Source organism: Leopardus geoffroyi, chromosome B1 (assembly GCF_018350155.1).
Source record: "Leopardus geoffroyi isolate Oge1 chromosome B1, O.geoffroyi_Oge1_pat1.0, whole genome shotgun sequence".
Taxonomy (NCBI): domain Eukaryota; kingdom Metazoa; phylum Chordata; class Mammalia; order Carnivora; family Felidae; genus Leopardus; species Leopardus geoffroyi.
In genome coordinates, this window is record NC_059327.1 from 171,368,719 (window position 1) to 171,392,268 (window position 23,550).

Sequence of the window (23,550 nt, forward strand, 5' to 3'; positions counted from 1 at the left end):
CTCACTGGGGTCCGTGTAGAAATGCACTCTGGGTCCTCGCTGCCTGCCGGGGTCATGCTGAATAATTAATCAGGCTGATTCCTTCCTTCAGCCGGATGGAGAAGTGGGTCAGGCTCCACTCTGGAGTCCCCAGCCACCTCTCCAGTCAGAGCCCACCGGGGGGCTGGACTTGGAAAGCATTTCAGTGTTTCAAAGAAAGGCGATAGAAAATAAAGCTTCATGATATTAAAAACGGTGTCCCTAATGACAGTGATGCATATTCCGCCATGTAGTGACCACAAACACCAATTAACTGAAGACCTCCCTGTTACGGAGGCAACATCCAAGGAAGATGTTTTGAGTCATGAAAAGCCTGTGCTTTTTTTGGAACAGTCTCTGTGAACATCACTGACAGTCACAGCCCTTTGCTTCCTGGCCGCCTAGTTCTCAGTGAAGTCTGGACGTTCGGAAGACTGGCCTGGAGAGAGAAATCAGGCTCGGGCCGTCTGCATTGCACACAGTAACTTGGCAGTGACAGGGGTGGAGAGCTGTTCTTAACTCTTAGGGAAATCTCCTGGAACAGAGGATGTCAAACGTCATGAAGGTACCCTAAGTGGCTGTGTTATTCTGGCCACCAAGATGGAAAAAAATTTTGAAAAAGATACTCTCACTTCATATATGGGCTGTATGATTATTAAAAAATATTCTTTGGAGGCATCCGGGTGGCTCAGTCCGTTAAGTGTCCAACTCTTCATCTCGGCTCAGGTCATGATCTCACTGTTCATGAGATCGAGCCCCACGTGGGTCTGTCAGCACAGAGCCTGCTTGGGATCCTCTCTTTCTCTCTCTCTCCCTCTCCCTCTCTCCTACTTGCCCCACTCATGCTTTCTGTCTCTCTCTCAAATTAAATAAATAAACATTAAAAAGAAAAAGAGAGAGATGTTCAGAGCACCTGGGTGACTAAGTCTATAAGCATCTGACTTCAAGTCATGATCTTACAGTTGGTGAGCACGAGCCCCGCTTCAGGTAAAAACGTGAGCCCCAGCTGAACCCTGCTTCTCTCTCTCTTTTTCTTTAAAAAAAAAAAAAAAAAAAAAGTTCTTCTTCACAGTCTTGTGCAGCAGGAACACATGGCCCCAAGAACACAGACCTAAAAAGTCTCTGCAGAAGAGCTCTGCGAAACTCGGCACCAGCCAGAATCACCCTGCTCCAGGCTCCAGGGGAGAAGGCCAGTCTCTTGTCCTGAGGAAGTCCAGGGGTCCTTCGCAAAGTTCTGCCCATGCCCTGGGGCTTGTGTTGACTTCCCCGGCTCTACCCTGAGGCCTTTGCTTGTTGCTTCTTCTCTCCTGCATCTCCCCAGGGGAGCATACACCCTTCTCTTTTCATTCTCCCTGGACATCAGCCATCGCTTTGTAGCTCGCTTTTGCTGGAGCACCAAGGATATTCCAGGGGCTTACACTGCATTCAAAAACAGGTGCTGGTTTCAGAACTTCCCTCCTCTTTACAAGCCACCCGCTCAGAGACTGTGCCTCCCTAGAGGTTATATACCCACTTGCCTTTCATTCACACTTCTTTTCTCCCCTAAATTCCCGCTCATTTTGTATGTGGAGCCATTGAACCATTCTCCTCCTCCTCCTCCTCCACTTGTCAGAGAAGAACTCTGATGCCAACCGGTAAGCTTTTTGAATCCCGATACAGGTGTCTTAATTGACGTCGTGATGACTGAGTACTCTGGTATCTAACTCCCTTGGAATTCTTTTGAAACACTTCATATTCTCACAGCCTTTGGAAAGTTGGTGAAAGCTTTGGACACTTTTCCATAATAAGGAAACACACAAATAATTTGGAATATATTTTCAGGAGGTTCAGAAGCCCATCCATGGACCCCATCCCCAGGGCGGTAGACTCTTGGTTAAACCCCCTGAGGTAGGTAGGTTGAGGAGATAGAGCCTGCCCTTCTGAAGAATACAGAGCCTCCTCTGCTCCTCCCCAGGCCCTCCTCCTCTGCTCCTCCCCAGGCCCTCTTCCTCTGCTCCTCCCCAGGCCCTGTGTCTCTCTCCACCTCCAGCCACTGAGGTGTAGTCCCACTTGATCGTTAGTTGGAAAAACAAAACAGGATCGAATGGCTGGCTGTTGGTGGCATTCCCCAATCCTGACACATTTGACAAAGACCGAAGATCTTGAGAAAAGAGCAGCCCCCTTTTCTCACCCATCCCCTTTGGGCCAGATCTTGTGAAGATACTGAGCACAGACCATTCCATTTAATCATGCCAGTACCCCCAGGAGGCCCATACCATTGTCCGTCCTCACTGCAACAGAGGAGGAAACTGAGGCTCACCAAGATTGAGTAACTTGGCTCAGATCACCCAACTTGGGATTTGTTTCCAGATCAGTGACTTGAAATCCTGGGCCCTAAACCACCATGCTCATGCCCCTCCCTTACATACCATGTACGTTTACTCATCTTGCTCACTCAGCAGAGCTGTGTCACCTTTGGGGCCATGGCCAAATGAATACACCCTTCCAACTTTTAAAATACTACTCAGAGCAGAGCCTTTTGGTCTGTTTGGTTCATCGATGTGTCTCCGGTACCTGGCCTAAAGTGTCAGTAAATGTTTGTTAACTGAATGAATCCATCCATCCTACAAGGCTCAGCTCAATACCACATCGCTCAGGAATCAGTCCCAAACTCCCTGTCTCTGAGCAATCAACACGCATGTGTACGTCTGTGTCCCTTTATTTCACGTTGCCGTGTGATAGATTCCCACTTCATGTCTGCTCCTTTGCAGGCTTCTTGAGAGCGGAGCTGTGTCTGACTCATTTCTCTGTGTCTCCAGAAACTAATAGGCACTCAGTAAATGTTGATTGACTTGAATACACCGTTGTTATTGTGCTGCAGGGTGATTAGGCTTCAATGGAAAGTCAGTCCTATAAATGAGTGTTAACTAAGATTACACGTGTAGTGCTAGACCCAACTGTAGCCTTTTCTCTGTGAACTTTTTAAATTCGAATGTAGTTTGGCTGTTGATTCTGGTATCATCCTCCTCTTTGTCATTGCCGCTCAGTAGTCATAGGGCACTGAACTTGATCTGGGCAATGAAGGTGCTGCTTTGTGGACGTTGGCTCATTGGAGCACCGTGTTCCTCGGTGCCATTCAGCGAGGCCGGCTCGCCTGGGTGGAGGCAAGGCTGGACCCTCCAGCAGCTCTGGTTTCCTCGTCTCCCCCCCCCCCTCCCCCCACCCTTGTCTCATCTTGGTCCTGGCACAGCACCCCCCCCCCCCCCCCCCCCCCGGTCCTCTGCTATCGTGTTCTCATCTTGCTTGTCCTCATTAAAGCTCAGGGGAAGAAAACACAGACCACCTCCCAGAGAACAAAGAGTGAAACGAGAGGGCCTCTTTGATCTGGAGAGAGAAGAAAGTGAACATTTCCGAGGGCCCACAATGCGCCAGCCACTTTCCTTTCCTCGTTTCCTTTGGATCTCCTGGACGCTCTGTGAGCCTATATTGTAACCATTTTTAATCTGCGAAAACTTAGATTCACGGAGGTTGAGCACCCATTGACAGGAATGTAGGAATTCAAACCCAGGACTGTCTGACCATAGAAACCAAGGCTTTTTACTGTATTCTTTCCCTCAACACGTGTTCCCTGGGAGAGGTTTCCCCCAGGCGTGTGTCTCTATTAATGCAGTACTCAGAGACAATGAAATTGAAACAGAATGTGTGTTTCCAACCGAGATGTGACAATTTGATTCCCGTCCGGGGAGGAGAGACCGGGTGGGAGAGAAGGAAGCCTCGGGCCAAGAGCTGTGTCCCTTCGAATTCAGCCATGACTCTCGTTCCCCTAATGCCAGTGATGACTGACAACAGCAACAGGAGCAGTGGCAAACTCTGCCCCGTTAATCCGCACATGTGACAGACTGTTGGGAGACAGGGAATTTGAGGATCACGCGAAGAAGCTGAGGCATGGAGATTTTCACTGACGTGCTCAAGGTCATGAATAGTAAGTGGCAGTCTTGGGCTTTCCACCCACGCTTTACTTTAAGGACGAGCTTAGGGCCAGCGTGACCTTGGGTGAGGAAAGGAGCCATCTGTCTATAGCGATGGTTCTCACAGCGTGGCCCCCAGACCTGCAACCTCAACATCACCTGGGAGTTTGTTAGAAACACAGATTCTCGGGGCTCCTGGGTGGCTCAGTCGGTTAAGCGTCCAACTTCGGCTCAGGTCATGATCTCATGCTTCATGAGTTTGAGCCCCGCATCGGGCTCTGCACTATGTGGAGCCCACTTGGGATTCTCTCTCTCCCTGTCTCTCTGCCCCTCCCACACTCTCTCTCTCCCTCCCTCAAAATAAATAATAGATTTTTTAAAAGGCGGGCGGGGGGGGAAGGCCTGGGTGACATAGTTGGATAAGCATCTGACTTCAGCTCAGATCATGATCTCACGGTTCTTGACTTCGAGCTCCACGTAGGGCTCTGTGCTGACAGCTCAGCCTGGAGCCCACTTTGGATTCCGTGTCTCCCTCTCTCTCTGCCCCTCCCCCGCTCATGCATGTGCATGCGCGCTCGCTCTCTCTCAAAAATCTTTAAAAAAAATTTTTTAATTTTAAAAATTAAAAAAAAGAAAGAAATGCAGATTCTCTTGCAGACTCCCTACTAGGACCTACTGAATCAGAAACTGTGGGGCCAGGGGCCAGTTTTCTGTGTTTCAACGAAGGCCTGTGGGTGCTGTCCTTGCATGTACCACAGCCCACAGCACATCTCCACATGCTAGCCTCTGCTGCAGTCTGTGAAACTAGAGAGATCTTTAAAACCCACACATAGGAAAGTTAAAATCTGTCAATAATATAACAAATGTTTATCAAGTTCTTGCTGTATTCCAGGCGCTATGTTAAACACTTTATCTGCATTGTCTCATGTAGGCCCAACAACAATGCTCTAAAGTATAGGTACTGTTATTATTCCCACCTTGCAGATGAAGAAACTGAGACTCAGAGGTCTGAAGTGACTTCCCCAAAGTTGTGACTTAAATCCAGATTCATACGATGACACTGTCCTTTCCCTGAACCATTACTCATTTGTGCCCTTTTGGTAAAGAGCTACTGAAAAATGAACATCGGGGTGCCTGACGGGCTTGGTCAGTGGAGTGTACAATTCTTGATCTTGGGGTTGTGAGTTCAAGCCCCATGTTGGGTGTGGAGATTACTTTACAATTTTAAAAAGAAAGGAAAGAAAGAAAGAAAGAAAAAGAAAGAAAAGAAAGAAGTAAAGAAAGAAGAAAGAAAAAGAAGGAACATCAAAGAGCAAACATTGGGTTTTTTTTTTCTTTAAATTTTGAAAAAGGTTAAATATTTGGGGTTTTTTGATTGAATATTTGGGGTTTTTTGATTGAATATTTTGGGCTCTTTCCGTACTCTGAAACAAATGTTTATTCCCAGAGCTGATTACACTAAGTACCATTATTTCTGAGCTTAAGGAAAAGTGGTGGTGGTTGTAAACCTTCCTCGCCACACGGGGGCAGCACCAAACAGCACAGGCTGCTCTTTGTCACTTGGTTCTTCGGTAGGAAGTCGAGCTCACTCCCTGGTGGTTCTCAGCTATTCCCCTTACACCTGTTTCCTCTTACTTAGGCCACGGGGACCCGTGGTGAAGCTTTATAGATCAGAAACTGAATTACAACAGCAGCAAGATTGCACAAGGAAAATTAACTTAAATTCGTTGTAATAATGTAGTAAGGGGTCTTGTTTTCTTTTTATCGGTGTGACAAACAATGCACTTCATGCACCATGTGCATTTCTGAGCCAAGAAAAATACCCTTGAGTTTCAGTGAGCTTGTTTAGATTGAAATCTTGAACTCAAAGGACAAAAAGCAGCCAGTATTCCCTACTTATTGTTAATAAATTCCTTTTGAGTATTTACGGGCTGTAGGACTTTGTAGCAGGCAAAATGTGTTCCTGGCTTCTAGTTTAAAGGGCATATGACCATTCATATGGTCATACTGGCATTTTGCCGTTCACCTCTGCCAGAATCACCAGATGGTCTGTTGATGGCAGCTTCTGTCAATCTCGGACGCTGTTTCCACTTGGGCGTATCACAGTATCCCCTTCAAACCTCAGTTTTCACGTCAGAGGCAGAATCACTGGAATTTGACTAGAGTGACTATAATAATTTATTATCCAAACTGGGACCCTTTTGAGAGTAAAAGGAGCCACTCAGTGATTTTGCTAGAACAGCAAACATAAACCAGAACTATCGTGGGGACGGTCGGAACATGTGGTCACCCTGACTTCAAATCTGTCCTTTCATTTCTTTCCCCCTTTGATAACTCCAGTTAAGATTTATTGTAGCACTCTATTCATTTGCTCTTTCCATTCAACAAATGTTCAGCGTGTTCTTTCCATTTTAGTAAATGAGGAAAAAATTGGGATCGTGTGAATCACTTGGCAAGATCACAGTACCAGTAAATCAGAGCTGAGATTTTAATCCAGGCTGTCCCTGCTCTGGGCCATATATACTCACAGTTGTGCTGATGTTGCTGGCTGTTCTGTTGCCCTCTCTGACACTGTTCTTCCAGCAAAATCTCAGACAAATAGAGAGTGGTTAAGAGTGGGAGCCCAGAGGTCCGACTGCCTGGGTTTGAACCCTGAGTTCACCACTTATTAGCCTGATGCTTCCTTCTCTTTCCTCACCTAGAAAATGGGTACAGTTAACGTAGTATTGATTTCAAAGGGTTGACGTGAGGAGTAAATGAATTAATAATACCTTCGGCATTTGGACAATGCCTGGTTTGTTGTGTCGGATGATACAATTGTGCTGTGTTTATTTTCTGCATTAAAGTAGGTTGGGATGATATAAATGTTCTCCAAGTCAAGAGAGTTTCCAATTCTTTTTTGACACAGGAGGAGAGCACTAGAGATGTGTGACAGTGTGATTTATAAGAAAAAAATATATTTGGATGTTGAGATATATTTCTCCTGTGTTTGGTGCTTACCTTTGGTCCCGGCTCACAGCTCCCCAAACCCTTGGAATTCCCTGATGTGCTGAGAGTGATTGGGATGCTAATCACTTTTGTTATGCTAATGATTTGGCTGTTGGAAAGCACCCTAGGCTGGGGCTGGTGGCCATCGGAGCCAACCTGGTGTGTAGAGGGTTGAACTTTCAGTCCCACCCCCCGGACCCTGGGGAGAGGGAAGGGGCTGGAGATTGAGTTCCATCACCAGTGCACCTGTGACTGCTGAATTAATCAATCTTGCCTAAGTTATAAAGTCTCCATACAAACCCAAAAGAATGGTGAACACATGGAGACTGGGGAGAACAGGGTACCTGGGCGGGCGTGGAAGGTAGTAAGTAAAATGTTTCTGAGTTCTGTGAGCTGCTCTAATAAATGAACTGAATCCAAGGAGTGAGTTGTTGGAACCTGCAGTCTATAACCTGGGCTTGTGACTGGCATCTGAAGTGGCGGGGAGGGGGGGGGAGGAGAGACACTCTTGTGGGACTGTCTGCAGGTGGCGTCAGAATGGCGTTGAATCGTAGGACACCCAGCTGGTGTCTGAGAACTGCTTGTTGGCTTATGGGGAAACCGCCACACGCTTATTTGGTGAAGGTGGAAAAGCAGAGATTTTCATCACAAGGTGGGATGTGACAAGATCAGAAAGCAGGCTGGGTGGGTTGTTGAGGAGGGAGTGTGGGGCAAGCTGAGGGCAAAGTACAGGCTAATAGCACCCTCCCCCGCCCCCAGGTGAGCTATGTGTGGCATTCCTCAGGCCCTCCTGCTGCCCGAGGACAAAGGACAGGACAGAAAACAAATGGTTAAACTGATAGAGTCTCCATCAGTTTACAAATATCTTAGTAAATTACGGGAAAAAGGCAATCTTATCAATAGCCTAATAGACTCAGTTTCCTGGAGCCCCAACATCACCCTTCCCTCCACAGTGATGGGGGGATCAAAGGCAGAAGGAAATGGCAGGTAAACTTCAGTTTCCTTATAACCTGCAGCGCGTTGACAAATACTTGAGGCAGGCAGAGTATAACATTTCTCCGTAACTCCCTCCTGTCTTAATGTTAATGCTTTGCTAGAGGGGAAGACAACCTTAGCTTGACAATAGCTAGGCCTCCAGTAATCCGTGGACAGCAGGTGACAGTTCCTTCAGGAACTCTCTCAACTTTATCTCCCCCTTCCCCAGTCCATAAACCGGTCACCCCCCCCACACACACACACACACACTTATAGTGCGGCTCTTCCTGCCCATGGGTCCTGTCCCTGCACTTTAATAAAATCACTGTCTTTACATCAAAAGACGTCTCAGGAATTCTTTCTTGGCCGTCAGCTCCCAACCCCACTGCCACCCCAAAACCCCATCATTGTGGCACTGTGTTTTTACCGATGTGGGGCCACGCTGGAACCGACAAGGAGGAGGTTAGTGAGTTACACTAACGTGCAGGAAGCAGAAAGGGACACTGAGGGGCACAGCCCCTCACCCTGCCCCCCGGAGGTTGTGAGCTGGGGAAGGTGTGTGCGGTGGTGTGGGTGGGTGTGACTTGCCCGCCAGGAGAAACACACTTTGGTCTCGGTGCTGAGGAAGCAGAGCTGCAGACGGGCCCGGGCCGCCACTGACAGAGGCCACCCCCCTGCTGGTCACGGCTGCCCTCATGCCCGTGGGCATCCGCCTCCCCTGTGAGTGGTCTCGCTGCACTGGATGAAGTGTGAGGGCGTCTCCCAGAAACTTCCCTCCGGACACAGAGCGCTGAGTAGCTTTTGCAGCTGTCACAGGGACACCTTGTCTTGTTGGTGTATTTGTAGAAGGCATCCTATCCACCGTCAGCTCAGGGCTGCTGTTCTGTTCCCTGTGCTGATGCAGATACCTCACTGTGTCCCCACTCGGCTGAAGGACCTGTGTGCCGTTTGCTTAAATAGATGGGTACTTTGGTGGGGTTTTTAGCCCCCTGAAAGAACGTGGTTAGCAACTCGGGGAAGGAGGTGCCCTGTCAGGGCGTGGGGGCGAGACAGGGGAGGTGGAACTGGACTGAATGTGGTCACTTTGGGACAGTTCGTAGCATTTCTTCATTTCGTCAGCAGTAAGTCGTCATGTTCCCCGGCCTTGGTTCTTGAGTCTGGCCAAGGAGGAATTCAGAACCACACGTAAGCAAGCAAGCAAGCATTCAAGAGTGATCAAAGCAAAAATACACTCAGCTGGGACAGCAGGCAGGTCCGGAGATGGCAACTGCACGGGGCGGTTGGTTATCTGGTTTTCATACTAGCACGGGTTATGGGTCAGAGCTGGGCCCTCCCAAGAGCCCGCCTCCAACCCTCCAAGGGACTCCTCCCACCAGCGGGGAGGGGGAGTTCTTCTGCCCTCGGTGGTCCTTGTTGGCAGCCAAGCCCTGTGAGTTGGGGGGAGGTTCAAAACCTCAGTGTAAATGTATTCTAAGGAAGCTAGAGGTTACTTTAGGGCAGCGGTCGTGGAAAGAATGGAGGTACATTCCCCGTTCCCGGGGTCCCTGGCTGTTTGCATTCTGGAGGTGGGGTGGGCATTTTCTGTCTTTTTCAACAGTTGGGCTGTCCTGTTCACTGCTCATACCTAGTTAACTGCCTCTTCTTCAGTCTGATTATGAAGTACACTCTGGGAACTTTACAAGATGCTCTTTGAGAGCCAGCCTGTTGGCTCCTGCAGAGCCGGGGCCCCTCCTTTGCCCCGCCTGGGCTGGGAAGGCTCTTCTTCAAGTGCTGTGCAGCTTGGGAGCCCCCCCCCCCCCCCCGCCCCATTTCAGCCACCTAGCATCCCTGGCGATTGACAGCAAGCAGATCTGTAGTCAAATTACCCCTCATATGTCCCGTGAATTTCTTTTCTATACATCTTTGAATTTTCTCATTTGCTGCAATGTGCATATAATACTTTCTATATTTTGAAACAGTTGAAGAAACGAATTTCTAAAAGGAAGACAAGGAGTGTGATCTCAAATAAAATATCTCTAAAGGATAAAACCATTAAAAGAATTTGTGCTGTAAAGTATCTTATGAACTTGTCCATTGTGTGGGCTTTCAGGATTTGGTGCTAATTACAGATGCTATAGGACCCGAGACCTATTATCACAAAAGCACATTTTCCCCCTATTTTCCTTCATTTCTGGGTACTAGAAAACACATTTTGCTTTATCATTATTAGAAACAAGTACCTAATATGTATTTAATTATTTCTCTCTCCCATTATCTTGTTCTAGGCGTTTAACAAGTAGTAAATTTCATGGGTGTTGCATTTCTTACTATTTAAAAAAAAAAAAAAATGCCGGGGCACCCGGGCGGCTCAGTGGGTTAAGCATCCAGCTGCAGCTCAGGTCATGATCTTGTGGTTTGTGAGTTCGAGCCCCACGTTGGGCTCTGTGCTGACAGCTCAGAGCCTGGAGCCTGCTTTGGATTCTGTGTCTCCTTCTATCTCTGCTCCTCCCCTACTTGTGCTCTGTCTCTCTCTATCGAAAATAAATAAATGTAAAAAAAAAAAATTTAACGCCTTATCACAGGTAAAGGAACTTAAAAATCTTTATACTAATTAGCCCTGTAATTCTACTTCTAGTAATCTACATACACTCTGAGACAAAAATCTGAACACACACAGAAAAGTAGGCAAGAAGTTGTTTATCACTACATGTTTTTAACAGTAAAAAACAGTCACAGTGTAATTTTCCAACAGTGGAGGATTTGTTTGCTGAATTTGATGACCAGACATGATATGGTAACTGAAGATGCATCAGGGCTACCTTGCAGGGGGTTTGGGCACACTGGAGGAGAGGGGCCATGATCAGTGTGTACTTTCATGCCCTCTGCTTTGTCTTCCAGTGTTTTGCTGTGCGTTCCCTGGGATGGGTGGAAATGGCAGAGGAGGACCTCGCCCCTGGTAAAAGCAGCGTTGCCGTCAACAACTGCATCAGGCAGCTTTCTTACTGCAAAAATGACATCCGGGATACGGTCGGCATCTGGGGAGAGGTGAGTACAACGTGGGAATAATTAATGGCAGGCTTGCTTATGCTCTGCTGGACTTTGTGAGACGCCAGAGCTCCGCGGGATGTGATACTGAGGATGTTTATCAGGTGCATTTTCCCAGAAAGGCAGGTAGTGTGCACATGGTGTACCCTTTGATTTGTCTGTTAGCCCAGCCAAGATCCCAGTGAGGACTGGGCCCTGGCAGAGAACAGTTCTCTGTGTCTACATGACAGGGTCTGACCTGGTATCTCTGAGCCCCAGAGATGTATGAATGGGTGCTAGGGCCCCGAAACCCCGAAACTTGCATGCAATATCGGATGCACCCTTATGTAGGAAGGAGAGAAGAGCTCTCTGAAAGTATGTTCTCGAAGGGTAATGTGACCCCTACACATACACGCAGCAATGTTTGATGTCCCTGTACTCTAAAAGTTGACAACTTATCCTTTTATAACACGTTCTGCTTTATTTATAATCTGAAAATCAGTATTATACCTGAGCTTTTAGAATGGATGCCTATATATTCTTTTCTCACTTCGAATAAGGTAATTCTGTTTTTGAAATGTTAATTGACATCATTTCAGAAAGGAACGTAATAGGTAAAAATACCAAATTCGTATAAAAATCATATCAAACGGGAAAATCCATATTCCTACCATGCTTGGAGATCTGGGGAGCAGGTATGTTAGGAGCACCTGGAAACAGTGCTCGCTGCATGAATCCATGACCCTTAAACCATGCCCAGGGTCACCAGAGCCCTGACATCTTTGATGGGCTGTTTGGAGCCCCCGTCACGTTACCCTAGGAGCTGTGTCATAATGAGAGCGGGGCTCCCAAGGCTTCCCCTGGAGGAGTCTCTGTACCTTAGAATGGGGCTGAGCTGCATTGCCATCCAGACTTTCAGATCTCGAGCATGGGGAAAAGAGGGAAAAATTTTCTCCTGTCCAAGAAAAGGACATTTGTTTGGTATTTGGCTTTCCCATACTTTCACTGCATTACTTCCCACCTCCCACCCAAATACCCAGACATGTCTTTCCCACCAAATTATCTACCTGCCATCTCCTTCAGTTAAAAATGCTATTCCACCAAAAGAACAAATCTCAGCTAGAATTTAGAAGAAAGTAATTTATACTAATGTGTGAGTGACTGATTAATACCACCATACTTAGCATTAGATACTTAGAAGAGCTTAGTAAAATTCTAAAGGAATCTCCACTTGGCAGGATTCCTACAGGAGAGAGAGAGAGAGAGAGAGAGAACTTTGGATGGGGATATAGGGTGAGGGAGCAGCCAGGCCAGAAATCTGCTACTTAACCCTGCTATGCCATTCCTGTTTTTCTCAGTTCTTTCCTCTTCTGAATAATAAACTCTTCAGGCAGTGTTTCTAGTTCATAGTATATGAAGTATAGCTCAACGCTTAGGGTTATGAGCTCTGCCTTTTTGCCATGCCTCACACATACAGCACAACTCCTTACATGTTTGAGTGACTGACTGAAAATATAGTCATGAGTGCTGGATGAGTGTCTCATCTTTAGATGACGGCTGCATACACATTGCTGTTGGGGTAACAAAAACCAATTAGCAAGACTTTATGCTGGGCAGCCCAGAGCTGCCGTGTGTTAATGAGAAAATCGATAGGATGTGCATGGGAAGCTATGAGTGTGCTGAATGACCCAGCAGAAGCCACGCTGTATTTTCATTCAGGGACACTCCGTACTCAGCCAGCCATTCTCAGTTTAGACGACCAGCTGGAAATTGGCATCGGTTCTGACCAACAGTGATGGCCAGTAGAACTAACCAACAAAGACAGCCTCTGGGACCTTTGGGAGGACCGGTTGGGGTTTCTAAGCTGAGTTAGCTCAAAGGAAATGCATCACCCTGCTCAGTGAGGGGGACCATGGCTCACATCCCATAAAGCATTAAAACAGAGGCTTTCAGAGTGTGTTAGTATCTGCAAGGTGTTTGCCATGCAGCAGCTGGACAGAAGTGGGGTGGGGGTTACCAGGTGGGAGTTGTACTGGGGGCCACTCACTAGCAGGTCTGGCTGAAGATCTCTTAGGCTACAGTCAGTGCCTCATTCCTGGGGGAAGGACGGAGAGGAAGGAGAAGACACCAGACATGCCCAGACAGCTCTCAGTAATCCCAGTGTGCATCACCTGGTTGGCACCACCTGGGACCTGCCCCCTCTCCGTTCCCAGCTCTCCGAGGCACAGCCATCTTGCATCTCCTGAAAACCACCAGAGGGCTGCCCTCAGCTAAGTGTGGGGGAAAGGACACCGTCTTTTAGTGTGCAGCAAATGTTTAGTAATTTCTCAAATGATGCCTGAGGAATTGCAGGGGGAATAAAATTGAATAGTCCAATGTTCTTGGCCCCAAAGAGCCAACATATGTGAGGAGACAGGAGGCCAAACCCTAAAGAGCCATGCAAGCAGTGAGAAACCTCGGCCTCTCCTTGTGGTATTACAGCAGCACCACGTCGCTAAAGGCCTCACAGTTTCTGGGTCAGACCTGGAGCATGTTGCCTAACCTTGAAGCCTCAATTTCCCTGTCCGTGAATTGGAGATAATAGCACACCAAGCTCTCAGGGCAAGTCGGAAAGATCATGAACCAATGTGCCCGAAGCACATGGCATAATATCTGCAATGCGATAAAGTCCTATAAACACTAGCTGTTGTGGTACCAAGAGATGCCACAAATGCACCTGCTGTTTGTCAACCAAATCACATAGATGCAAAGTACTGTAAATACCAAGGGATGCGATGGTAATGGTTGTGGGAAGGCCGTCGGGGACATGCCTGCTAGGGTCTGACCAGAGAGGAAGGGATGGACAGAGACAGGTGATGAGAATGACAGGCGTGGAGTTAGCGAAAGACCAGATTCTCCAGGGAACCCCTCCATTAGCCTTTTTTCCCTGAGTCAAGATTCAGAATTGTAAATAATGAAAAACAAGAGCTGGGTAGAAGGCAGGCTAAGGATACATTTGAGAGGACTTGGAAAGGGAGGGAGAAGCTGGGTGTAGGGGGAATATGAAAGATTCATGCATATTTTTTTAAGTTTCTTTATTTTTGAGAGAGAGAGAGCATGAGTGGAGGAGGGACAGAGAGAAAGGAAGACGGAGAATCTGAAGCAGGCTCCGTCCTGCCAGCACAGAGCCTGACATGGGGCTTGATCTCACGAACTGTGAGACCATGACCTGAGCTGAAATCAAGAGCCAGACACTTCACCGACTGAGTCACCCAGGTGCCCCAGACTTATGCTTAGTCAGGAGAGGATGTTGCTCTTAGGAAAACAAATAACAGACTTGAAGGGTGGTTTCTTTTGCCCCTTGAAATGATGTCCCTAGATGGCTGCAGGCATCATGACCCATAGCTTCCCGAGAAAAAGAGCGTGTTTTCTTTTGGGACCCCAGGGGAAAGACATGTACCTGATCCTGGAGAACGACACACTCAGCCTGGTGGACCCCATGGACCGCACCGTGCTCCACTCCCAGCCCATCGCGAGCATCCGCGTGTGGGGCGTGGGCCGCGACAACGGCCGGTGAGTACCCCGCGCTGGTGCCGTCACTTGCCCCCTCTCCCCCCACTCCAGTCTTACCTTCACACCAAAGTGTGGCCTCGCTGTTGTTGTCCCTCACTGAACATGAAAGGTGTCCATAGACTGTCCTTAGAAACGTGAAAGAGTAAAAGCACATCTCTGTCCCTGCCTCCTAAACCCTCCAAACCACTTCCCTTCCTGGTTTCTGCCCCTCACACCTTTTGTCAACTCTGGATCCTGTCTTCGAGTTGTGCATCTTTCTCCTCCTGCACGTCCTCCTCATCTGAGTTGCTGACTCACCCAGGCTCTCTGGACCCCTGCCCTTTTTTCCCCCTCTTCTCTGCAGTCTGGGTTAGTCTTAGCCATTTCAGAAGCCCTCCTGTTGGTGTTTCCTTCTTAGAGGGCTTGCGTGAAGGGAGAGGTTGTACCACGAGCTTTAGATCATTAAATCATGCCGATCAGGAACTTCTGGGGTTTGGGGCTGCCCGAACTTTTTTAACATTTGATATGTCTGCTCACCTCAAAATTCCATTCGATGTTTTTCTGAAATTCTGCTCAACGTTTGTTATTTACAGCAAGTACTTCTTAGATGTGTTGTGAATCGTCTGTTCTCTAGGATGGCTGGAAATAAGGAAATCCAAATACATATTTTAAATAATAAAGTGGCAGTTACCACAGACCTCATACTTGGATACCGTTGTTAAGTAATTGGGCTACATGAAATGCATTCAGCTCTTAAATTATAGCTAACCTTCGGCAACTCTCAAAGTATCTGAGGATCTCCTAGCATTTAGGGATCAGGCATACGATGATTAGTTGTTTCCTTGTTGAAAATGGACAAAAGCAAGTGAAAAGCCCAGATGACAGAAAGATGCTCTTCTGGGCTTATGGCTCCATTCCTGGGCATTCTGGTTTATTGGGTCGTGTGGTCCTCTCTTGGGGGCTCTGCCTTGGTTTATCCCGGGTAGATTTGGTAGTCTTTTGATTCAGTTTCAGGTTCCAAGCAGAAAGAAAAATGGTTATGCACTCATCAGTGTAAGAACAAACATTTTTGCTATAACCAGACATAAGAATAAACGGTCTGCAAAGAGAAAGCGGGAGTGTCTTTTGCCTGCTGATTGGATAAAGCTTCCTAAGGGCACAGTTGTGTCTTTGAGCTTTTGGATTTTTTTTTTAATGTTTATTTATTCTTGAGGGAGAGAGAGACAGAGTGTGAGTGGGGGAGGAGCTGAGGGCAAGGGAGACACAGAATCGGAAGCAGGCTCCAGGCTCTGAGCTGTCAGCACAAAGCCCGAGGCAGGGCCCGAACCCACCAACCACGAGATCATGACCTGAGCTGAAGTCGGACACTTAACTGACTGAACCACCCAGGCACCCCGAGTTGTGTCTTTGAGCTTTTGTAACGGAGTGATGAACGGTGACAGCTGGGCCAGGTGCACTGGGGGGAATGAGTGGATAATTCGTGCGTATACACCTGTCTGTCATTCACTTAACCATGCCAGAGCTATAGCACCACAGGGATGAGTTGATATGAATTGATTAATTTTACAAGGAAAATACCTGATGAGGTTTGCTCATCATTGAAAACATTAGCCTTAATGGAAGGGTGTAGGATGCTCGATTCTTGCCTGGTTCCTGTCCCCCAAGGTTGTTTTAAAGGCAGGAGCCTCGGTAAAGATCATTATATGCATGTACAACTAGATGGGATTGTTAACCTTTCTTAAGATTAGACCATAAGCAGATTTTCATTGATGACGGTTTCAGCCTACCCAGTTTTTGAAGTTGAGGCCAAACGCCACGTGTTCAGAGAGAAAAAAAAATACTCAAAAATCCAGTTGACAAAATTATTCAAGCTCTGAATCCCAGTTTCTCTCATCGGTGAAATGGAGATCATAATAGGGGCCACAAAGCACTTGTATATATTGTGTATATATACAGTCGTGTCCGTATTGTTAACTGGCACAGTGATGGAGACGTGATAAATGGTTAATGAAGATTAGCTCTTAATTCGTGAAGGGAACAGAGACCAGCAGATACATCTAATTACACAGCTTCCTTTCAAAGACAGGGTGAATATGGGAGGAGTCAGACCTCAGGTTTCAAGGACAGCTTATCATTGGATACAGGGGGATGAGGGGCTGTTGCAGACACGATGAGTTCAGTTATCCTCCAACTTCCAAGACAAGAAGAGCCCCCCCCCACCCGCAGCCCCCCAATGATAGCAGTATGAATTCGGTTACATTGCCTTGGTTGTGTTTTTTGAAATGTGGGCTCGGTTAACCATGTTTTTGAAACCGCTTCTTATTCTTGCTCAGTGTTAACAGATAAGTGTCATTTAGAAATTCCCTCAAGTTCCACACTGGCTGTCAGGACTTCAAGCTTCTGCACTGGGTTGGGGGCCCTTGAGTCGGATTGCTTTTGGAAGCAGTAAATAAAAAAGTATGTTTGCCAGTGAAAGGTTCTGTTTCTCCCCATTGGTCCCTTGAGCTTTCATTCCCTAGAAGAAAGGGCCTTTGTATTCCTGCTTTTTTTTTTTTTTTAACTTTCTTTTGCTTTTAATTCTTTTTTTTTTTTTTTTTACAGCAATTTACACGAGCAAATTCAATTTGTAATGCTGCAAAGGAAAGGGGTTTTCATTTTGCATGAATAAAACATAAAAGTGTTTCATTTTGCTTGCAAAAATGAGCCCGTTTTGCATTTCCTTTGTAACTTTCCTTACTGAGAAAATGGAATCTCTTAAGGGATTTCTTCTCTCTCTCCCCCCCCCCCCCCCCCCCCCCCCCCCCCCCGGTGTCTCTGAATTCTAAAAAGATATGTTTAATGAAATGTGAGGAAGAGACGATATGGTGAATGCAGCCCTTTACATGCCCAGCTCAGCACTCTAGGTGCCCAGCAAAGACTTGTTGATTTGATTTATAACTCAAGAGGCACAGTCCTTGGAACTTGGGCTCTGTGTTCTCTGGTGAGTAATAAGATAACCATGGTAATGCCAGTGACAGTCCCTAACATTTATGGACAACTTACCACAAGCCTGACCCTCTGCTGTCTGCTTTGCAAGCCCGAGCTCCTGCGATTCCATTCTCTTTCTTCCCCACTAACCCTGTAATAATCTGCTTGTCAGTTAGTGGGATCAGGTACACACAGAAAATCAAACCAGGGCAGTGTATTCGTTTGCAAGGGCTCCTAGGGGATTTCTTGAGGTTCGAATGAAAAAAGGGCACAAAATCTTTCTTGAAATTCAGAGTGCTTCACTGAGCCATGGAATTTCAGAATTTGTTTAAAGTTATTTTGGGTTTAGCACTATCTCAAGGCTTTTGATTTCCTCTGGGGAAGTTTCTTAGGGAGTAAGTTTACTTTGGGTGGGGAGGTGATCTGTCCGTGACACCCCCCACTGATCCCCAAGGTTGATTTGGAGAACCCTCTTACCATGGGTGATGGAAGAAGCTGCAGTCACACCGGATGGTGGCTCTCTGTGGGGTGTGGGTCATCGCTGGACTGGGCTGAACTTTTTGCCTTATTCTCAAGGGCTGTGCCTGCCTTTGTTGTGGTGTTTTGTAGAGCACTTCTGCATTGCTGCCCAACAAAGAGAGAGCTACCTCCTCTCTCTTGGCTAGTCTATACTTTGGCTTCTTCTTCTTCTTTTTTTTTTTTTTTAAGTTTCTTTATTTTGAGCGAGACAGAGACAGCATGAGTAGGGGAGGGGCAGAGAGAGAGAGGGAGAGAGAGAGAATCCCAAGCAGGTTCCACGCTCTCTGACACGGGGCTTGAATTCATGAAACCTCGAGATAATGACCTGAGCCAAAACCAAGAGCCGGGTGCCTAACTGACTGAGCCATCCAGGCGTGCCTGTACTTTGGTTCCTTTTGATCCCAGCAAGATAAAGATCAAGGCTCTCAGACCTCCAGATTGGTGAAAGGAGTTTCATAAGCCTTGTATTTCCAATGCAAGGCAGTACTGGGGAGTATCCAAATTCACCTTCCCTGCTGCCTCCTGCTGTGGGAAGGAGGGCATCTTCACAGGTACAAATGGCCCTGGGCCTTAGAGCTGGCACTTTGCCCCCAGGGACTGAGGCAGACCACCGGAGAGCCACCTCTCTTACCTCTGTGAGCCTGCCAGCTGTCATTCAAGGATGGGTGGGAGGATTTCAGGAGCCTGTTTTTCAGGCACCCATGCCGATTGCTGGCCACAGCTCTCTTCTGACTCATTCAGACCCTGGGAAACAGCTTTCCCCCTCTTCCGTCATACAGGTATCCAAAGCAAGCAAACATAGTTTCTGAACATGGGGGCCTTTAACACCGTATCCATGGTGGCAGATATGGATCCGTCTTCTGGGAAGGATCCGACACACAGACCCCTGTGTGTGTTGCCAATATGCAGTAGTATCTGCCGATCCCATCTGTTTCCCGTGAGAAGGGAAACTGTGTAGATGGGATAGTCAGAGGGTTTCGGAGTGACGTCCGTAGCCATGTCTATGGGGAACTAATGAGGTAAGATGTTCATATGCTGTCCCAGAGAGGGAAAAACAAGATTTTAGAGTCTGTTAGGAAGCTGGGTTAAACAAAGTGCAAAGAGCCCCTTTACTCTGGACCCTCTTGGAGGTTTTCCTGTGCTGATGTTCACTGGGACCCTTTTCTTCATGGAAATGCAGTCACATGGAACACACTTTGGAAAATGCTCCTCTGGTCAGTCAACTCATTCATTTAAATTAGTGCCAACACTAGATTGCTGCCTTTGTTTTTAAGAAAAATTGGAATTAGTTTTAATAAGTAACTGTTCATAAATGGAGATTCTGTCGGGCCTGCTAGAATGAAGAGAAAATCCCTTCATAATTAATAGCAATGACCACAGCCATTGGGCACAAATGTTTTTTATAAAGTACTTTCTCGGATGGGGTGCCTGGGTGGCTCAGTTGGTTAGGTGTCCAGCTTCAGCTCAGGTCACGATATCACGGTTTGTGAGTTCAAGCCCTCACATCGGGCTCTGTGCTGAGAGCTTAGAGCCTGGAGCCTGCTTCAGATTCTCTGTCTTTCTCTCTGTCCTCCCCCACTCACATTCTTTCTCTCTCTCAAAAATAAATAAACATTGAAAAAAAATTTTTAAGTATTTTCTCAGGTTAAATGTTGATGCTGTGATATTATTTATGCCTAAAGTTTGTATTATGAAACCTCTCTTTCTAGAAGATGCTTTATACATCTCTTTCCTAGTTTTGAAGAATAATTTATTTTTTTTCTTTTTTAATTTACATCCAAATTAGCATATAGTGCAACAATGATTTCAGGAGTAGATTCCTTAATGCCACTTACCCATTTAGCCCATCCCCCTTCCCACAACCCCTCCAGTAACCCTCTGTTTGTTTTCCATATTTAAGAGTCTCTTCTGTTTTGTCCCCCTCCCTGTTTTTATATTATTTTTGCTTCCCTTCCCTTATGTTCATCTGTTTTGTATCTTAAAGTTCTCATATGAGTGAAGTCATATGATATTTGTCTTTCTCTGACTGACTTATTTTGTTTAGCATAATACCCTCCAGTTCCATCCACGTAGTTGCAAATGGCAAGATTTCATTCTTTTGATTGTCGAGTAATACTCCATTGTATATATATACCACATCTTCTTTATCCATTCATCCATCGATGGGCATGTGGGCTCTTTCCCTACTTGGCTATCATTGATAGTGCTGCTATAAACATGGGGGTGCATGTGTCCCTTCGAAACAGCATACCTGTATCCCTTGGATAAATACCTAGTAGTGCAATTGCTGGGTCATAGGTTAGTTCTATTTTTAAGTTTTTGAGGAACCTCCATACTGTTTTCCAGAGTGGCTGCACCAGCTTGCATTCCCACCAACAATGCAAAAGAGATCCTCTCTCGCCACATCCTCGCCAACACCTGTTGTTGTTAATGTTAGCCATTCTGACAGGTGTAAGGTGGTGTCTCATTGTGGTTTTGATTTGTATTTCCCTGATGATGAGTGATGTTGAGCATTTTTTCATGTGTCGGTTGGCCATCTGGATGTCTTCCTTGGAGAAGTGTCTATTCATGTCTTTTGCCCATTTCTTCACTGGATTATTTGTTTTTTGAGTGTTGAGTTTGGTGAGTTCTTTGTAGATTTTTTATACTAATCCTTTATCTGATATGTCATTTGAAAATATCTTCTCCCATTCTGTCAGTTGCCTTTTAGCTTTGCTGATTGTTTCCTTCGTTGTGCAGAAGCTTTTTATTTTGATGAGATCCCAATAGTTCATTTTTGCTTTTGTTTCCCTTGCCTCCGGAGCTGTGTTGAGTAAGAAGTTGCAGTTGATGAATAATTTCTAATAATAGATAATTCATAAATTTCCAAATGAATTTAACCTTGACATAATTGTTTTATCTGGTCAAGATCTCAGGAAACTTTTATCTAAAGAATATAGTGAGTCTCAAGTATCCCAAATATATATATTTTTTCATATTCTCATCTCTTAGGATGGTCCCATCTGGTTTTAGCCAGCAAGACCCTGCCTGGTTTAAGTTGTTTTAAAAGGCTCTTGTTACACATAGTTCTTCTTCTTGTTTTCCTGCCACTGTTGTCTTGTTTTAATTTCTTTTAAAAACACTGCTTAATTTGGGGGTGGGGACAGGAAAGGTCCTGAGAAATACTGGGATTAATTAATTAAAATACATAAAACTTTGACTCAGAGCCTTTTAAATTGAAAAAGTAGTTTAGTAACAATATCTCCCAACTTCTTTTAGAGATTAGGAGGCTCAGGACACAGGGTGTGACTTACCTTAGATGATCCTTCAGGTTCCCACAGCACAGAGACCAGACTCCTGAGATTTTCATTTGTCTGAATAGAGGCTCCTCTGTTCATCCTGACAAGAGGTGACAGATGGTCTAAAATAAGCGGGGATCGGGAGGGAGACCCTTGAAGTCTGTGGCCTGGTCCCTGTCCTTAAAGATCTGGCTTCTTAATTGAAGAGATAAGACCACAGTTGCAGAATGAAAGCGGAAGTTGACAAAGTAGGGCCTTGAGACCTCTTTTTGTATGGCTTTGAGCTAGGAATGATTTTTTTACATCTTTAGAGGGTTGCTTAAAAAAAGAAAAAGAGGAATCGAGACCCAGCCATAAGGGACCTAGGATGCCCTCCTCCCCTTTAGAGAAAGAGCATTAGAATAGTAATGCTTGCAGGGCAGAATTAGGATCTTTGTGGCTGCTGTAGGAGGTCGTTGTAAGAAAGGCAAAGTCCTTTTTGACTGTCTCTCCTCTCCTACCCATACCTCTGTTCTACCGGCATTCCTCAGGGTACCTGCAAGCATTGCCCAGCTCTGCTGCTGTCCTAGAGCTAACCCTTTTTGTATTCACTAGGGTATGTTTTGGGCTGCTGCATCAAGTGTTCTAAGGTCCATTGTCTGAAACACTAGGGACACGTTATCTGTAGCAGTCTGCAACATGCAGTACCGTCTCAGTGCGGCTCGGTGCCATGCGGGTTCATGCTCCTTCTAGGTGGTGGCCGTGCCATCCCTCCAGTCTGACCAGGACAAGGGACTGACTGTCTTCTAAGTTGCAAGACGACCTGGAACTTGCACACCTCACGTATACTCACATTCTGTTCACATCCTGTTGGCCACACACAGCTGCAAGGGACTCTGGGAAATGGAGCTGGGTTGACACTTGCCAAGTGAAACTACCATTGAAAAAAAAGAGGTGACACAACTAGCATTCTGGCGTGGTCTGGAGACCAGTCACCTTAGCTTCCCGAGCCCGTGACCTGTTGCTTCCTAAGCCAGGTATTAAACTGCTGTGTCTCAGCTCCAAACCCACCCTTTGCAGGTGGCTCAGCTTTCTGAGGCCGAGATTCTGCAGAATTCGTCTGTGCTTGTCTGGTTTGCTGCCTGTTAGGCTCTGACTAGAAGACTGCAAGGCTGGAGGAGGAAGAGACTTGCTCCTTACTTCGCTTCCTATGAGCATCACCCTAGAAAAGCTGCTTCACCCCATTGCATCAGTTCAAACTCCACTTCGAGGTGTTCCCAACATTCGCAGAAATGCGGAACGAGCTTCATCATGCCCCTTCTTCAGAGCCCCCAGCACAGCTGGCTGCCGTGCCTCTTTAAAGGTCTGGGCCCCTGGGCCTTGGGGCCCCTCCTTCAAGCCTGGAGATGCCAGCATGGCCAGGGAACACTTCCTCAGTGTTCTCCTCCGTGGGGCCCCTCCAGGCTTCTAGCTTTTAATAATTCCAACCTCTGTGCTTTGTTCCTTCAACCCTACAGGTCACCGCCCCTCCATCCCCCTTTGCAATGTTGCCTCCACGGTAACCTCTTTCTGTTTCCTTTTTGCCTTTTTATTACCTGCATACAGTTCTTTGTATGATATTTTCTTTGTTCAGATATCTGGGGTGGTTTCTGTCTCCAGGCTACACCCTCCCTTGTGGACCCTTGAGTTAGCAACTGGCTAAAGGAGGCAGCCACTTCCACACGGTACACAGGGCACTTCTGCAGGGAGGGCATTCGAGAAGTTTTGTGAGCAAGCGAGTGAGCGTGAGTGTTCATTCTGTTCAGCTGCATCACGCAGTGGGTGCAGCTCGAGCCAAGGAAACTTCCCTTCTAAATGGGTGGCAGTTGCCAGTGACAAAGGGCGGTTCTGTTTTAGGTGACAGGGATTCAGAAATAGTGGGCCCCTTGGTTTTTTTTTTTTTGAGCTACTCCAAAAGTTACCTCTATTTCCCCTTTGTTGTTGTTTCCTTCCCTAGGCATAATCGGAGGGTCTCCACATAGAGGATGGAGAGCTTCCTAACGGGACATCTAGGCAGAGGGTTCTCTGAGCCAGACCGTAATGAAAGATTGATGGAATTTCCAGATGTGCTGATGAAAGTTTAATCTAGGGTGTGTGCTGTCTTGCCTCAGGGAGAAAAGTCTTCAGGGAGAGCGATAATTCTCTCCCTGCGCCACAGTATTGTCTTGACCTCTAGAGTTAATTTCTTTTTCATACAGCCCCATGATAAGCGGAGGCATCAGGATTTACTTGACCATCTTGCTGGCTTACACTGTAGTTATATTTTATCTCTTTACAAGTGGCTTCCTTGCCTTCTATTAATCATG

The 23,550-nt window shown here is 46.6% G+C and overlaps 1 protein-coding gene and 1 long non-coding RNA gene across 27 annotated transcripts in view; one reads left to right on the forward strand and one right to left on the reverse strand.

Annotated features, from left to right (window-relative positions):
- APBB2 (amyloid beta precursor protein binding family B member 2) overlaps positions 1-23,550 on the forward strand; it is a 382,870-nt gene that overhangs the window by 298,112 nt on the left and 61,208 nt on the right. For all 26 annotated transcript variants that reach the window (XM_045474262.1, XM_045474245.1, XM_045474241.1 and 23 more), the window contains 2 exons: positions 10,806-10,952; positions 14,356-14,483. In XM_045474262.1, coding sequence (XP_045330218.1) covers positions 10,806-10,952; positions 14,356-14,483 — 275 coding nt within the window. The remainder of the gene's footprint in view (positions 1-10,805; positions 10,953-14,355; positions 14,484-23,550) is intronic.
- On the reverse strand, positions 5,098-17,711 carry LOC123596065. Its single transcript, XR_006711506.1, has 3 exons — positions 17,702-17,711; positions 10,500-10,507; positions 5,098-5,179 (listed from the first exon to the last, which is right to left on the reverse strand). It is a non-coding gene; the product is annotated as an uncharacterized LOC123596065 (long non-coding RNA).